Genomic DNA, 18,870 nt, shown 5'->3' with positions numbered 1-18,870 from the left:
TCATCTGAGCCCTCCAAGTCTCTAGGAAGTTCCAAACTTTCCCACATTTTGCTATCTTCTTCTGAGCCCTCCAAACTATTCCAGCCTCTGCCTGCTACCCAATTCCAAAGTCACTTTCACATTTTTGGGTACCTTTACAGTAGTGCCCCACTCCAGGTACCAATTTACTGTATTAGTCTGTTCTTACACTGCTAATAAAGACATACTCAAGACTGGGTAATTTATAAAGAAAAAGAGGTTTAATGGACTTACAGTTCCACATGGCTGGGAAGGCCTCACAATCATGGCAGAAGGCAAAGGAGGAGCAAAGGCACGTCTTACATGGCAGCAGCCAAGAAAGAGCTTGTGCAGGGGAACTCTCATTTATAAAACCATCAGATCTCATGAGACTTATTCACTACCATGAGAACAATATGGGGGAAACCACATCCATGATTCAGTTATCTCCACCTGGCCCCCTCCCTTGACATGTGGGGATTATTACAATTCAAGGTGAGATTTGGGTGGGGACACAGCCAAACCATATCAGTTACTTAAAAAGTATACTTAATAGAGATACTTAAGGCTCCTTAAAAGGAAAAATGGAGCATCTTCTAGTTGCAAAGTCCACCTCTCTTTTTTTTATTGTCCTGTGACTTTAACATCTCCTTTGGCTTCAACAATATGCTACAGTTTTGCAAACTCTAGGTGGGACTGCTTTCTCTGTGATTTTTTTTCCCCATATATCTTACCAGTGAATTTTGAATACAGCTTCAGCAATTTTGCCAATACTATGCTAAACTTTTTGCAGAGATGTGTGCAGATAGCAACATTTTGGTCCCTTCTTTGTCCCAGATTTGCAGCATGTTTAGCCCAGTAAGTGAAGGATGATGGAGTATCACAAGACATGGTTGGAACTCCTTATCGTATGATGACTAAAAAGGAGTGGAAATAAATGGGCTGAAGAATAAGATGTGAAAGAGTGTAATATGAATTTTAGGTAAAGAATCGAGTTTAAGCTGAATGTTGATCTTGAAGGTCTGGGATGATGAACAGGAAAATATGCATTGAGAGTACTAGTATATGCATATGCAAGTACTAGTGCTTGGTCACTAGTACCTAGAATATAGGAGACACTAAATAAATATTTCTGAAAAAGTTTAAATGACTAAATAAAAGATACATAGGAAGATAGGAAAAATCATAGACTGTATTGTAAAAACTTTTCCTTGCTCCTCATGTGGAGAGATTCATGCTATAGAACAAATCAGGCAACAGAATAAAATAGAAAAGTCACCTTAGAGGATTACATGCAGGGTTAGTGCAACTGAAAACACTGGCAGATATTAAAAGAGAAAAATGTATAGGTTTTGGGGGGGACTAAAAATATAAAGTTTACTTCTCTGGTATTAATGCCAATAATATTTATTTCTAAAAGAGTGAAGTGGAAAATAATTTACTTATACTCAGTACTGCCATTTACTTGGATCAGTGCCTTATCTGTCACTTCAACACATCAGTAAGTAGTTAAAGACTTTATAAGAGATAATTCCTGATCCTAAGTTATATATATTCAAATTAAAATAAATGACATACATATAAAAACAATTAGTAAACACAATAGTGTGTTCTGGGTCCATAGTAGTCATTAGTTAATTATTTGCTGAATTAACTGACTATATAATAGCAAAAATTATAGTAATTCTCTTATCTTCAGATTACTTTTTTTTCTGATGACCTCTAGGAAGCTGGAAATAAGTGAAAAAATTTTTAAGCATACGAACGGCCATCACAAAACTCTTTTATACTTGACTTCATAGGCTCTCACTCAGGCGTGGCGACTTTCTTAACATACAGTTCTTACAAACATTATTACCGGGTTTTTCATTCCATTAGAGGTTTCCAAAACAAATGGTACAGTGAAGATGTCACTATAAGCAGGCCTAATGACCAAGGAGAAATAACAGCTCAAATCCTGACCAAAAAACTAGACAACAAAGAACATTCCACCCTACGGTAATCATAATTACTATAATTATGATCTTGAGTGATCAGGATATAATAAGTACTCAATAAGTGTTCATTTCACTATTATTATCAAAAAAGTTACTTTTTTTTCCATTATGTCCCCTGTTTAGGAAAACAGGGAAGCAAATAAAATATTTTTAAAGTAAAAGCTTGCACTAACGGCATTCATTTTACCCCTATTAAAAGATAAACTTGGGCATATTGAAAGTTTAACAAGTTTATTCAAGCATTCAGCCACAGCAATTGGGTGCCCTAAGACCACAAGCAGTTCTGTCAATGCTCCTCTGGGCAGGGAGGAAACTTTTATAATGTATTCTCAGACTAAGAAATAGATATTAGACTGGTTAAAGTGGAGACTCCCTAGTTAGATGTTAGTTGGCGGCTTCTGATTGGTAAAGTCTCTAGTTACAGATTAGAAGTTTCATTTTACTGTTTACTACATTGAATTGGGTTTTGGTTTGCTTAGGTAGGAACCCAAGGCACTGACATTGTCTCAGCCTAGTGGCCTCCCAAGTTATATAGCATCCCTTCAAAAATGATTTTTAAATTTTTAAATGATTCTTAAATAGGTACAATTACTAGCTAAAATTTTCTGGAAAATTTACTTTAAATGACTCATTCTCCAAGGTTGCCAAATAAAAAATAGCAAGCAATAGGGCTGGGCGTGGTGGCTCACACCTGTAATCCCAGTACTTTGGGAGGCCAAGGCAGGTGGATCACAAGGTCAGGAGTTTGAGACCAGCCTGGCCAACATGGTGAAATCCCATCTCTACTAAAAATACAAAAATTAGCTAGGCATGGTGGCGTGCGCCTGTAGTCCCAGCTACTCAGGAGGCCAAGGCAGGAGAGTTGCTTGAACCCAGGAGGTGGAGGTTGCAGTGAGCCGAGATCACGCCGTTACATTATAGCCTGGGCGACAGAGCAAGATTCCATCTCAAAAAAAAAAAAAAAAAAAAAAAAAAGCAATAGCTAGTGCAGTACAAACACTTCCAAACACTTCACACAAGACAGCTTGTATGGAAGCGCTAATTAAGTGACTAACATTTCACACTGACCAAATTCCATTTATTATCAAGTTCCTATTTCTCCTGAGAACACAGACAAAAGAAAATTCACTAGGTACTGCATTCATGCTGCGCCAGTGGAGGAAGGCTGGTTAGAACCGACAAATCACTTGAATTTGTGTTGTATATACCTAGGTTGAGTCTCTGCCATATTCTTGCAGCAGTTAATTTTTGACTGTTTTCCTTATGATTCTTGTTTATGGTAGGCAGCATTTCCAAAGTGGCTCCCAGAAGAAATCTTATCCTAAATCTCCAGAACCTGTGAACAGGATGAGACATCACTCTCATGATTTATGTTTTAGTCAGTGAGATTATCTGAAGAGTCCACACACTGAAGCTGACTTGAAGACGAAAGGGGCCACCTAGGAGGGCATACAGGTGACCTTAAGAAACTGGGAGAGGCTCTCGGCCCATAGCCAGCAAGCAAACAGGGATTTTAATTCTATGACCCCATTGAACTGAATTTTGGCAATAACCCAAATGAGCTAGGCAGATTTCTCCAGAGCCTCAGATAAGCACTCAGCTCAGCAGCCCCTTGATTTCAGCTTGGTGATGCCTGAGGCAGTGAACCCAGCCACACCATGCCAGACTCTGACCCATAGAATAGTGAGATTATAAATGGGTGTTGTTTTAACCTACTTTGTGATAATTTGTTATGCAGCAATAAAAAACATGTCTCAATTAATGAAGTCAAAAATCCAGAAACTTTTCACCTATAATACCCAAGTTTTGGGAACCACGTCTAAGCATAAACCAAGATCACTTGAGTGAATTCTAAATTTATGGGAGGGAATAGCATTATTAATATCTTACCAAAGCAATACTAAAAAATAGTTATGCTACTATTAAAAACTCATTTCTGGGTCTAAGACTACCAGAAATTATAGGAGCGGGCTTTTCTTTTTTTAAATAAGGGGCTAAAAAGAGAGAATGTGATTGATTACTTGAAGGGAGATATGTCTATAGTAATGAGTAGAAAGGAACATACTGCAGTTGTCAACAGGAAGAACTACAATTAAATGTGAATTATTTGGTTAAAAGAACAGCTATAATAGATTCTTGTGGCTGAATATCTAACTGGCAAACTTCCTGCAAGCTTCCAGTAACTGACCCTTTGTCCTCAAGCTGTGCTGTCGAAATTAAATAGAGAGCCCCTAATGACCTTTTAATGTTTATTTGGAGACAAAGCATAAACAAATAGACTTCTCCCAAAGTGTCACACAGTGTAAAATATTTTCCAGTTTGGTTAAGACAGTTTTTTTCACAATAAAAGGCAAGATGCAAAAAGCAGTTTGCATATTGCAATGTGTATAAAAGGAATTTCAGATGTTAAAATGCCTAGATATGTTATACCTTCAGATCAATAATTTTAAAAGCAATTTTAACCCCCCCAAAAAACTTTGCCTAGAAAAATTAGTTACAAAGCCTAGGCAATATAGGTCTTGGTCTTGGTCTTAGGTATTTGTTTATGGCAATGCTCTTCCTATTTTAGGAAATGATTAATACAGGAGCATTTCAATGCAATAAAATCATTTTGACAAAGCCTGCTATAGTTTATCACAATAGGACATGATGTATGCCAAAGTGTATTTACATTCAGAAAATATAAATAAACATTTTATTTAAATGAAGCCTTAAGAATTTGAGGGCTAACTTTTAACTTTGGCCTATGTAAGATGTGTACCAATAGGACGTGGTAAAGCGTGGAGTAAAGTCTCCAAATATTATCAAATCAATCTCTCAGAAATAAAAGTGTGTTCAGACTCTTAAGAAAATTTACCCTGGGGCTTAGACAAGTCTCTGTGGGATTGATTGGTCCAGGCTTCTGGTGGGACCAGAGTGGAATTGTACCTTTGTACTGTAGACTTTGCAGCTGCAGTTGTGTACCTAACTGAAATTGCACCCTTGTTGACCTCCTCTCAGTCATATGGACTGAATGACTCTCTTCTTTTAAACTCAGTGGTCTTTGATGCAACAATTTTGCTGTTGTTAAGGCATATATTTATTAAGACTCTTTCTGTGCATTCCTTGCTATGGGTTTAGGGACAGAGTTCACACCAGTGTCTTGCCCTTTTCCCATGCCTACCTGTGTCCATGAAGTCTCTCCCAATCTTTTCCTATTTTGCTTTAACAAATTGGGAAATGGCAACAAACAATTAGAAAGTGAAAACAAACAGAAAAAATGAGGGTATACTCACAGTTTTGCTGCTCCACACAGGCTGCAAATAATGACACTTTATTTTTCTAACTTCTAGCTTAGCCCTCCCACCAGGACAGGGGATGGACAGGGAAACATCATCTCAGTCATTTTTTTAGTGAATAATTTTATCTTCTTTGGGAATTCGGGTTTATATAATTCAGGAAAATTGGCATTCCCAGTGTATTGGTATATGGTAGTGACTAGGAGGAAACGCTCATCATAGAAACTCCTTGATCAATCCAGAGAATGGTGACTCTTATTTTCAACACCTGCTCACTCTGCCCAAACTCAGCCACCAGGACCATTGCCAAGTGGCCGTGGTACCTGGCCCCAGCACTCAGGCTTAATCTATATAGCCACCACCGCAGAGGTCCTGCCACTTCCAGGTATGACCTGGAAACTGAGTTTTCTACCTTTCTGTCTCATGGTATCAGGAATCCCACTGCTTCTGGGATTGGGCAGCTCTCTTAATCTTCAACCTTAGAGCCTCTTCAACACAGGTTACCCAGGGCCCCAGAGCAGCCTATCTCATCAAAACACACCAGTGTGTTGGTTAATAATGCAGATGCCTGGGCCCTGCCCCAGACCCACAGAATCAGAATCAATGGAGTTGTGTCCCAGGAGTTTGCATTTCACTAAGTTCATCAGTAGATTCCTGTGCATATTCAGACTTAAGAAACATCAGGCCTTAGACTTTTGAAAAACCACATCTTTAAATTCTGTAGCAGTGAAAGTCCAGAGCTCTCACACAAGCTCTGCTCTTGTCTTAAAGAAGGGAAAGAAAAATATATCTCACTTTTACCAATGAGCTTACAACTGAGGAAACAAGACAAAACTTATTCCTCAGTCAGGTTCCTCGGCCCCACAAATGTTGAGTAGAAATTGGTAAAGTATCAAAGATCAATAAGATGAAAGAAGGCAACACACACACACACACACACACACACACACCCATGATGATGAGCAGTTTTTATTCAAATGGAAGAGACTTGGTTGTGGAGGGGCTTGCCAAAGGCCAGAATCTAAGTGGGTCCTGCCAAATGGCAACATGATGTTGCCCATGAATACATCCCACTGGGCTATATAAGCCTTCAGTTAAGGTTGATAACACAAGAAATTAATTCAAACCAAATTTACTTTCTTTCCATCTTTTCTTTTCCAGATTACTATTTACCTCACTGATATTTTAAAGAAAGTTTTAAGCAACTATTAATGGACAGTCACTAGAATACAAACATTCAATGTTAAGTATCTGTACTAGTGAGGGATTAAAAAACACAGGGATTATTTAAATTCAAAAGTAATTTAAAAACCGCACACATTGCATGCATCAACAACTCTAGCTTTGATTTAGTGCTGTTAAAATAAATTAAAAAGAATTAATTTAGCTTTATTAATCTTACTTTAAGAAAAAATATATAAATATACACACACATACTTTGAAGTCTCAAATATCTGGATTGATTAATTATAAACTCAAATTTTTCCAGTAGCTAAGAGAGGTAGAAGTGAAAAAATGTCTTAATTAACTGCTTTATTTTAATATTTCAATTTAATTTTGTATTCTATTCCATTACATAATATGCCTGTGTTTTAATATAAAAATCATGGAGAAAATACTTCAGTAAGATGCACTACATTTCTATGATGCCTTCGCAGATGGTTCTCTGACATATACCTGATATGGAAAGCCTCACATCATTAAAATAACAGGGCTAACTACCAGCCCTCCACTTCAATTTTGGAGGCATCCCTACAACAGGCAAACATTCAATGTGATGTGCTCATTAATTTCTCTAATTATAATGTTATTAAATTATAATGATAATGTCATCCCTAGAAATGATGGCTTCTGATAGAGTTGTCTTGTTTCTCTTTGCAGGGAACATTCCAATATCTATCTTCAAAATGGCCCAGATAGAATTGGGAGACTATATAAGAAGGCCCTTTATCTTCAGTACACAGATGAAACCTTTAGGACAACTATAGAAAAACCGGTCTGGCTTGGGTTTTTAGGCCCTATTATCAAAGCTGAAACTGGAGATAAAGTTTATGTACACTTAAAAAACCTTGCCTCTAGGCCCTACACCTTTCATTCACATGGAATAACTTATTATAAGGAACATGAGGGTAAGTTCAGCTCATGTAGCTGGAATTTCCTCTTACTTTTCAGTAGAAGTGCCTTTTAGCTTCTAAAATTGTGGACTTATCTCCTGGATAAGACCTATAACTGCCATTCAGCTCTTAACTATTTTTTTTAATTTTTTTTTATTTTTTTTGACTTCTGTCACCCAGGCTGCAGTGCAGTGGCGCGACCTCGGATCACTGCAAGCTCCACATCCGGGGTTTAAGCCATTCTCCTGCCTCAGCCTCTCAAGTAGCTGGGACTACAGGTGCCCATCACCATGCCTGGCTAATTTTTTTTTTTGCATTTTTAGTAGAGACGGGGTTTAACCGTGTTAGCCAGGATGGTCTTGATCTCCTGACCTCCTGATCTGCCCGCCTCAGCCTCCCAAAGTGCTGGGATTACAGGCGTGAGTCACCGCACCCAGCCAACTATTTTATTAATAGGTACTTTGTTTCCATATAATAATGGCATGTTTCTCTTGGTTGTGCTCGTTCGTGGAAAGTGTGAATGTGAGAGAATTTCTAGGTGGACTCAGTGAGAGTCAGAGAGAGCTGGAGCTTCTTTCCCAGAGCCCAGTCCTTTCTGGCCAAATAGAATAAGAGAAATGGACAAAGTGCATCAGAGCCTAGAAGAGGCAAAATCCAGAGGGAAGAGAAAGAAGGACTCAAGATGTGGATTGCCTTATCTTTGAAGTTCCTACATGTAAACATACTGTGCTGTTGTTACCTCCCATCCTAACTTTATATAAACTCTGCCCCAGCTAAGGTGGCATAAGGAGTCTCATATGTCAGTCAAATGGTACATATGCCTGGATGACTGTAGTCACATATGAGACACAATTAACTGAAAAAGTCATTTGAATGTAGGACTTGGAAGCCTTGAAAATAGTATCTGAAAAACAAAGATAAGGTTTGGTGCCTGTGATCTCATTCTTAGTCCTTAACAATGATGGTAAAAAAGGTGGTATTTTGTAGTGATGAAAAGCAAGGGCTTTGAAATTAATAGACAAAGGTCTGAGCCCCAGCCTTGCCTTTCACTGTTTGAGTGACCTTGGACAAATTACTTAAGTTCTTTCAGCTTCAGTTTCCTCATCTATAAAATAGAGACAATAAGAATACATAGTAATACCTCAATAACTATCAGCTGCTATCATAAGCAAAAATGCTGAAGTCATGCTACAGTTCATTGAAATTATAATGATCGAATAGGGAAATTAATTTAAAATTTGATTTGATTCATTGTTAGTTGTCTTATTAAAAGAGATATTGGTTTAGAAGGTGAATGTGTTGACTTTTTTTGTTTTTGTTGTTGTTTAGGGATAAATTACATTCATAGCATAAAAGGCTGACTGCCATCCTATTTCTTTTTAATGATTTCATGGCTTACTAGGGAATTACCATTCATTTTAAAGGTATGGTAATGGTACTGTGGTTTTGTTAGAAGAAAAAAAGTGTTCCTATCTTTTAGAGATACATACTCAAGTATTTATGAATGGAATATGATGTCTGAGACGTGCTTTAAAATAATTTGATGATACTGGGGATAAGAGTGTGTGGGGGTACAGATGAAACAAGGTTGGCCTTGAGTCGATCATTGTTAAAGCTGGTTTGATGGGTACACGGAGGTTCAGCATTTTCTTCTCTCAACCTTTGTGTGTGTTTGGAAATTTCCAAAATTGAGAGTAGAAATGTTTTTAATTTTATGGTTACTTCATGGGAAAAATCTGAGATCATATAAGAAGTTTTGAATTTAGAAGAGGGTAGCCTTCTTGCTCAGACTCCCATACCATGACCCGAGTTCTTTACATTGCAAACAAAAAGTCATTATGCTCTCTGAAAACCCAATCAAATATAAAAAATAATAAAAATGTCTGTGAAGCTTCTAAACACCCTAGTCCTTAGCCTTTCATTTTCCTGTGTCCAAATAGGATATCACATCCCCAAGGATCACATAGTAGATGTTTAATAAATGTTTGCTGAATGAATTAATGGACTATATCTATTCTCTCATTTAAGTTCAAACATATTCACTTTGCACCTTCATTGCGTGTTGCTTCCTAGGGGCCATCTACCCTGATAACACCACAGATTTTCAAAGAGCAGATGACAAAGTATATCCAGGAGAGCAGTATACATACATGTTGCTTGCCACTGAAGAACAAAGTCCTGGGGAAGGAGATGGCAATTGCGTGACTAGGATTTACCATTCCCACATTGATGCTCCAAAAGATATTGCCTCAGGACTCATCGGACCTTTAATAATCTGTAAAAAAGGTACATCTTCTCCATATTGCACACGCTATATGACCAAAAGACAGGGGCAGGGCAGTTTGTCTTTTAAAAAGAAATCAAGTCTTCTGTGCTGAGATTGAGCAGGTAAGGTAGAGAGGTGGTAAGTAGAAAAAAAGGAAGGGAAGAGCCAGGCAGGACTAGGAGAAGAAGGGATAAATAGAACAAGCATTCCTACGGGGAAAATGCCAAAGTAATGTGAAAGAAATATATTCTCTCAGGGATCAGTTTGCTGTATGTAACTTCCAACAGTGGTGCTGAAGAGACATATGACATTACCAAATGTGACTACCAAAAGGGCACTCCACGGTGATAGATCTGTAGTTACTCATACTATATTGGTAAACATAATATCATAGTATTTATTTCTAACATCATGAAAAAGACAATGGAGCTCAAGAGCCTGAAATACAATTCTAACTTGAACAATCATTACCTGTAAAGACTTGTCTCTGTTTGTGGCTATATGCACCAGAAAATAGACGCACAACTTTGAATTCCAATCTTCCCATTTGCCAAAAAGCATTTAATAGTTATGTGGTCAGTGGATATCCAGATACAGGAGTGTCTTCCAAGCACCAGATACTGATCATAAAAATTCCCTGAGTGTTTCTGTCTGTAAAACAGGAGTGACTGGTCCAGACTTGTGATTTATTTGAAAAAATAAATACTAAAATTTTTAAAAACTATAAATCACCTGAAAACATAAATCAAAATACATGCTAAAAGTTTAGTCTTGCTAAAATAGTAACTTTAACTCCAGATTCTCTAGATAAAGAAAAAGAAAAACATATTGACCGAGAATTTGTGGTGATGTTTTCTGTGGTGGATGAAAATTTCAGCTGGTACCTAGAAGACAACATTAAAACCTACTGCTCAGAACCAGAGAAAGTTGACAAAGACAATGAAGACTTCCAGGAGAGTAACAGAATGTATTGTAAGATTACAGCAGACATGTTAACTTTACTTTCTTTTCCCTTGATCCATTAATTCTGCTAAGCTTATTCCCTCACATAAATAAGTACTGTGTGTCTAGTCTGTGGTCCTTATAACAAAGCATATTGGGTGTGCAATTTGATATTCAGCTAAGTAAGTCAAAATAAAAACTCTAAGCCAGGTAAAGCCAGATACACCAAACTTGTTCCCCAACTGGTAAGGATAAAGCATCAATTATGGTTTAATGCATATGTATGTGACATTAATATATTTATTTATCCACTAGACTCATTCTAAAAATTATTTGAGGCAGCTCCAAATTATTAAACTAAATGCTTAAAACCATATTATATTTTAAAGCATCTAACTATATTTAAGAAAATAGTTCAAACCACGAGTTCTGAAAGGTATTCGTTTTACATACTATGTTGCCCTCATTGGGCCCCTTAGTCTGCATCATTCTTTTCTACATTTCAGTTCACTTTACTTTTCTAGAAATGCTATTTTACAGTTTAGACTTTTTCTTAATTCTCAGACACAAAATAATGAGCTTAGTAAGATTATCTATTTCTCATAATTTGCATGAAAAACAGAGTCCCTTAACAACAACTAGACCAATAAGTAGATATTTTCGTTTATTTGTTTGTGTTTAACTTCTTCAAAATAACCTGTACTCAGAAACCGAGAGCACAAAAATAACGATACTACCAAAGTAGAAAAATAAACTAGTTAACAAAGTACAGATTTTGTTTCCAACTTTTACTTATATCTGGGTGGAAGGTCCTCTTTCCATACTTTAATCCTGTCTCTGTTGTGTACTAACAAAAATAGTTGTTATAAAAAGATACTCAAAATTCTAGCCTGAGCAGGTTTGGTTTGGTACCAGTGTTACATGTGGTGCACTCAGGATTCTTCCCAGAACTAATTTCCACTTGGGAAATTTTTAGGGCCACCCAGTTTGAACAGTGACCATAAGTTTCTTCTGAGGGTTTCAGGCCACCTTGCATATGAACTTTTAGGTCTTTGTGGCTCTGTCCCTGCTGCCCTTCTACATTTTTTCCCTCCTTCATATCTCTTCCAATCTTAAAAATTTTGTCTTGCAATCTTTAAAAAAAGCTATTCTTATGTACTTTTTACAAAATAAATTTATGGTAGAAAATTGGAAATTTTCTGACAAGCAAAAACATCCATACTACCAACATGATGAATAACTGATTGAATACTAATATTCAATCTTTTTTCTATTAATTCTATGTGTGTGCTTTGTTTATATGTATGTATATATGCACACCTCTGTATTTACACACACACACACAATGTGTACAGTTTATAACAAAGACAGCAAATAGGTTTTATCTTCAGTATTGTGTTCATCTGTTAATATGGTATTGATAAGAATCCTCAGGCTGAATTCAGTTCCAAAATGAAAGAGTGCTGTGATTGATTAGCAATGTCTGACATGAGTATAGGGGGCAGGAATACCACCATATGTGCCAGATATTTGCCATTCCAAATTGATTCTATTTATATAGAGGTAACTCTCACTATCTCAAGCATTAATGACTCTTAGTCACAAACTCTGCTCTTGACTTACAGCTGTGAATGGATACACTTTTGGAAGTCTCCCAGGACTCTCCATGTGTGCTGAAGACAGAGTAAAATGGTACCTTTTTGGTATGGGTAATGAAGTTGATGTGCACGCAGCTTTCTTTCACGGGCAAGCATTGACTAACAAGAACTACCGTATTGATACAATCAACCTCTTTCCTGCTACCCTGTTTGATGCTTATATGGTGGCCCAGAACCCTGGAGAATGGATGCTCAGCTGTCAGAATCTAAACCATCTGAAAGGTAGGACATCTTTCCTGAAATTAGCAGTCAGCTGAAAAAGGTGGTTACTGGGAATCAGAATCTAAAAGCTAAATATCTTTGAAATAATCTGAGCTTTGAACTGGCATCTTAGTTTTATCCCTATGATGGTATATATAATAATGTAATAAAAAAAGACTGTAAGACAGGAATATTATAAAGTAATGAAATCTGAAAATATATTAGTTTTTGGAAAGAACAACTGGCCCTGAAAGTATAGTACTATATATACTTACTCAGCTTTGTAAAATATACCAGTGTTGTAACATCCAGAAAAATTGTATGTTGCACTGGAAAGCACCCTGTTTTTCGACTTATTTCTGTCAAGTATAATTAACTTTGTTCTTTATTTGAGCCTGGCCATCCCTTAGTTTAACTCGATAAATCCTTCCTTTATCTCTTTAACTTAGGCAATAAAAACATTCCTTGTTCTTGAAAAATATTAGTTTTTAATATTGGTCTACTGAATAAATTAAGTTTAACATAGGAGTTCAGATATTTTACTTTGACCTGCAAATATAATTGCTTTTATCAAATATGCTCTGGGCCACAGAAGGCCCAGCACAGCAGATGCACAACCATCTTGTACAAGACAGCAATAATATAAGCTCATTTGGTACCTCCTCCTTGTACCTCCTCCTCCACCCAATGCAACCCCTTAAAATATGTCAAAGCCTCTCTTCTCTGCTTATCTACAGATTTGTTCTTTTTCTCTCATCGAAACAACTACCAAGTGAAACCCCACAGAAACTGGTACCATATTTTGAAAACATATATGCTTAATATCTCTATGCTGTATGTACATAAAAAACAAAGTATGTCTGTTTTAAACTTGAGTTTTCCATCATTAATTTATTTACAGCTGTCTGCCCTAGTTTATAGTACTGTTTCTATCTGTCTATTTCTTCAATTTCTACTTGTCATCACCCGAGCAGTGTTTACAGGGCAATAGGAGAGAGAAACATTGTCTTCATTAATCAATGCCTCTTTCTGTTTCATTTCAGCCGGTTTGCAAGCCTTTTTCCAGGTCCAGGAGTGTAACAAGTCTTCATCAAAGGATAATATCCGTGGGAAGCATGTTAGACACTACTACATTGCCGCTGAGGAAATCATCTGGAACTATGCTCCCTCTGGTATAGACATCTTCACTAAAGAAAACTTAACAGCACCTGGAAGGTAATTCACAAAAAAAGAGTACTATTTCAAAATATGCTCTCCCCCTCACAAAGGAACTACAAAAGGCTAATTCAGCAATTAAAATTTTAATTGGTATCTGAAATTGAGTAACTAGACTGCTAAATATTTATTAAGGTATTTGATGTAAGAGTCTGAGCTTGAGAACTATGAGTTTTGAGTCCATGAAAAAAGATGGGTTCAAAAGTTATCAAATGCTTGACAAAGTCCTAAGAAAACACTGAATACTATTAGATAAATCAATTAATTTGCTCTCCATTTCAGAAAACATGGCACTGTACGATTCAGCAGCATTAAGTACAGTTACAGTATTGTATAGCCGTCACCACTATCCATTTCCAGAACTTTTTTTTTATCATCCCAAATGAAAACTCTGAACCCTTTAAACAATAACAACCTTCTTCCACTCTTTCTCCACCCCCTGATAAGCTTGATTCTACTTTCTGTCTCTATGAGTTTTCCTATTCTAGGCAACTCATACAAGTGGAATCATACAATATTGGTTCTTTTGTGTCTTTTATATCACTTAGCATAATGTTTTAAGATTTGTTCATGTTGTAGCATGCATCAGAATTTCATTCCTCTTTAAGGCTGAATAATGCTTCATTGTATGTATATACCATATTTTGTTTATTCATTCATCTGTTGATAAACATTTGGGTCGTTTCCACCTTTTGGCTATTGTGACTAATGTTGCTATGAACAATTGTTATACAAATATCACTGTTCAAATCTCTGCTTTTAATTATTTTGCATATCCAGCTAGAAGCGATTCCGCTTCTAGCTGGATATGCAAAATAATTAATAGAAATGGTAATTCTATTTTTAATTTTTTGAGGAACCACTTTTCTGTTTTCCATAGCAACTGCACCATTTTACAGGCTCATCAGCAATGTACAGGGGTTTCAATTTCTTCACATTCTCATCAACACTTGTTATTTTCTGTTTTTTTTTTTTAATAATAACCATCCTAATGAGCATAAGTGATATTTCATAGTGGTTTTGATTTGCATTTTCTTAATGACTAGTAATGTTGAGGATCTTTTCATGTACTTTTTGGTCATTTGTGTATCTTCTTCAGATAAATGTCTATTTAAGTCCTTCAGCCATTTTTGAAGTGGGATTTGTGTTGTTGTTGTTGTTGTTGACCTGTAGGAGTTCTTTATATATTCAGGATATTAATTCCTTATCAGTTATTTGCAAATGTTTTCTGGCATTCTATAGGTTGTCTTTCACTTTCTTGATAGTGTCCTTTGATGTACACAAGCTACTCTTTGTACATGTCTGAATGACTTCCACAGCCTCCCAGTCATTCTTTCTGTTTGTCTTCCTTTCCTACTATCGATTTTTTACAAAGCAGTACTGTGATCTTTCAAAAATGTCAATGAGATGATGCCACTCCCCTGCTCCAAGTCTTTACTCATATATCACTTCCTCAGAGAAGCCCTGTTTGCCATCCATATTAAAAATACCCTCCTTGGAAAGGTTAAGTAATTCATCCAACATCACACAATAAATGGATAGCTAGGACTTGCTCAGACCAGACCTGTGACTCCTGAAGCAGAGATTTAAGTCCCATGCTACACTGACACCTACATGTGATTACTCCCAACGCTGCATCTCCAACTCAGGAGGATCTAGTGAATTTCAGATTGCATTTCAAACTTCTTAGTGACACCCCCACATGGATGAGGCTATTCAAACTCCTCTCCTCATCAACTACTGCCTTATTTTATAGAAACTATCTCTGAAGGCTGTCTACTTCTCTCCATCTTCTTCGCCAATACCTATGAACTCATCTCTGCCTCTCACTGAGATTAGAAAAGCAGGCTCCTGACTGGTCTCCCTACTGCAGTCTTGTATTTTCCAACACATTCTCCAAACATCCGCCAGAGGGATCCTCCTAAAATGCGAATCCTGAATGTTTAAATCTTTCAAATGCTTCTCACTGCCCTGGGATGGAAGGCTGAAACCTTAACTAGGTCCTACTGCTTATCTCCCATCTATCTAAGCCTCATTCTTCACTCCTCTGCCCTGTCTTGCATGCTATGCTTCTGCCATATTTTCTAGAACATGGCATGCTCGCTCTTTTCTCTAAGCCTGCTCATAAGCAGTTTCCTCTTTGTATATACCTGCCCTAGTCTCTGCGCTACACACACACTTCATCTTGCTAACTCTACTTCCCCTTTAGGTAGTTTTAAGTAATCACTTCCTCTGGAATGTCTTTGTGGCCTCTTCGCTGCACTTTCCCCAACCTCAAAGAAATGCTCCATAATACCCTGTGCTTATTACACTGTATTATATTGATGGGTTCATGGCCTGTCTTCTCTGCCAGATGTAAGGTCCACGTGGACAAGGAAGAGTCCACCTTGCTTATGGTTAAGTCATCAACACATAGCAGGATTCCCAGCAAAGAGCAGGTGTTTGATGCATTTGTCAAGTGAAAGAAATGATGAATGAGGTGGCTTTGCGCAAGTCAAATAATTAGCTTTCTGAAATTTAATTTCTTCATTTGCAAAATAGGGAGAATAATACCAACTTTGTTGCGATGTCATGTGAGTTTCAGCTAATAAACAAAAGCTTCTGGCCAGGTGCCGTGGCTCATGCCTGTAATCCCAGCACTTTGGGAGGCCAAAGTGGGTGGATCACTTGAGGCCAGGAGTGCGAGACCAGCCTGGCCAACATACCAAAGCCCCGTCTCTATTAAAAACCAAAAAATTAGCTGAGCATGGTGGCATATGCCTGTAATCCCAGTTATTCAGGAGGCTGAGGTATGAGAATCACTTGAACCAGAGAGGCAGAGGTTGCAGTGAGCCAAGATCACACCACGGCACTCCAGCTTGGGCAAGAGAGCGAGACTCTGCTCCAAAAACAAAAAATAAATAAATAAAAGCTCCTGAGCAGCTGGCCAGTGCTAATACACAATAAAGAGTAGCCACTGGGGCCGGGCGCAGTGGCTTACGCCTGTAATCCCAGTACTTTGCAACGCCGAGGCGGGCGGATCACTGAGGTCAGGAGATCGAGACCATCCTGGCTAACATGGTGAAACCCTGTCTCTACTAAAAATACAAAAAATTAGCCAGGCGTTGTGGCGGGCGCCTGTAGTCCCAGCTGCTCGGGAGGCTGAGGCAGGAGAATTGCTTGAACCTGGGAGGTGGAGGTTGCAGTGAGCTGAGATGGCACCACTGCACTCCAGCCTGGGCAACAGAGCGAGACTCCATCTCAAAAAAAAACAAAAAACGGCCAGGCATGGTGGCTCATGCCTGTAATCCCAGCACTTTGGGAGGCTGAAGCGGGCAGATCATGAGGTCGGGAGATCGAGACCATCCTGGCTAACATGGTGAAACCCTGTCTCTACTAAAGAAATACAAAAAATTAGCTGGGCATGGTGGCAGGCACCTGTAGTCCCAGCTACTCGGGAGGCTGAGGCAGGAGAATGGTGTGAACCCAGGAGGCAAAGCTTGCAGTGAGCTGACATGTGCCACTGCACTCCAGCCTGGGCGACAGAGCGAGACTCCATGTCAAAAAAAAAAAAAAAAAAAAGACAAACAACAACAACAACAACAACAAAAAACTAGCCACTGTGTTTTTAAACATTTCACAATTTGATAAAAAGATTCTATGGTAGAATCCTTTGTCAAGGGGTTGAAGGGGCCCTTCTGAAAATTTTCTCTTCACTTGAAAAAATAAACATCCTCCATGATTCTCTACTTCTTAACTGACCATCCTTCTGTGAGTGGACTGGAACTGTCTGCTTTGTTTGAGTAACTGGTACGGATTGCTGTAAATCATGGATAATATTCATCTCTAAGCACTGGTCAGAATTTTTCTCTTCAATTAGCACCTTAAGTGAATACCTGCTTTCTGTTCTACTTCAACCCCAGCATTAAACACTTTTTTCCCCCTGCAGTGACTCAGCGGTGTTTTTTGAACAAGGTACCACAAGAATTGGAGGCTCTTATAAAAAGCTGGTTTATCGTGAGTACACAGATGCCTCCTTCACAAATCGAAAGGAGAGAGGCCCTGAAGAAGAGCATCTTGGCATCCTGGGTGAGTTCTTGCAGAATATATATGGCTGGTTTACTCTTCCCATGGGCTACATCAATCTCAGAAAGAATAGTAACTTCAGGACCTACTGCATGATTTCTATGTGTTAAGTAGGCGTGTGGAAGATAAAACAATAAAATGCAGCAGCTAAGTACTTTTCCAAATGTAAATTACCAATGGTAAATTTTCATCATTAAAAGCCCTGCTGACGGCCGGGAGTGGTAGCTCACCCCTGTAATCTCAGCACTTTGGGAGGCTGAGGCGGGCAGATCACTTGGGTAAGGAGTTTGAGACCAGCTTGGACAACATGGTGAAACCCCATCTTTACTAAAAATACAAAAATTAGCAGGGCGTGGTGGCACGTACCTGTAATCCCAGTTTCTTGTGCCTCGATGCTGAGGCATGAGAATCGCTTGAACCCGGGAGGCGGAGGTTGCAGTGAGTCAAGATTGTGCCACTGCACTCCAGCCTGGGAGACAGAGCGAGACTACATCTCAAAAAACAAAACAAACAAACAAACAAACAAACAAAAACCCATGCTGACCTGACTTCAAATGGTTATTTTTTTCTTCAAAGAGGTAAGGGGAATTGTGTGTTGTGTGTTTATGTGACTTGGTTTAAATAGATAACTAAGTTGTGAGCCTCTGCACTTAGTTAAAGATGTGTTCCCTTAGAAATAAAACCCAGGCTAGGGCCAGGCGTGGTGGCTCACGCCTGTAATCTCAGCACTTTGGGAGGCCGAGGCGGGCGGATCACGAGGTCAGGAGATCGAGACCATCCTGGCTAACAAGGTGAAACCAGTCTCTACTAAAAATACAAAAAAAATTAGCCGGGCGTGGTGGCGGGTGCCTGTCCCAGTTACTCTGGAGGCTGAGGCAGGAGAATGGCGTGAACTCGGGAGGCGGAGCTTGCAGTGAGCTGAGATCATGCCACTGCACTCCAGCCTGGGTGACAGAGCGAGACTCCGTCTCAAAATCAATCAATCAATCAATCAATCAATCAATCCCAGGCTACTAATGAAACAAGCAGGATCTATCCTAGAGCCCTCCGCAGGCTGCCCCCAGCCAGAGTCCAGAGACCTATTCTCGCCAAGGCACGCAGGCAGAATAACAGTGGGTGAGCAAACAGAGTATGGAT

The 18,870-nt window shown here is 38.5% G+C and overlaps 1 protein-coding gene across 4 annotated transcripts in view; it reads left to right on the top strand.

Annotated features, from left to right (window-relative positions):
• Positions 1-18,870, top strand: part of CP (ceruloplasmin) — a 59,512-nt gene that overhangs the window by 2,094 nt on the left and 38,548 nt on the right. For all 4 annotated transcript variants that reach the window (XM_034957579.3, XM_008951879.4, XM_003826484.5 and 1 more), the window contains exons 2-7: positions 7,154-7,401; positions 9,460-9,672; positions 10,451-10,624; positions 12,220-12,474; positions 13,497-13,668; positions 17,597-17,736. In XM_034957579.3, the coding sequence (XP_034813470.1) occupies positions 7,154-7,401; positions 9,460-9,672; positions 10,451-10,624; positions 12,220-12,474; positions 13,497-13,668; positions 17,597-17,736 (1,202 nt within the window). The remainder of the gene's footprint in view (positions 1-7,153; positions 7,402-9,459; positions 9,673-10,450; positions 10,625-12,219; positions 12,475-13,496; positions 13,669-17,596; positions 17,737-18,870) is intronic.

Source organism: Pan paniscus, chromosome 2 (assembly GCF_029289425.2).
Source record: "Pan paniscus chromosome 2, NHGRI_mPanPan1-v2.0_pri, whole genome shotgun sequence".
NCBI lineage: Eukaryota > Metazoa > Chordata > Mammalia > Primates > Hominidae > Pan > Pan paniscus.
This window is presented reverse-complemented; position numbering and strand designations above follow the sequence as displayed.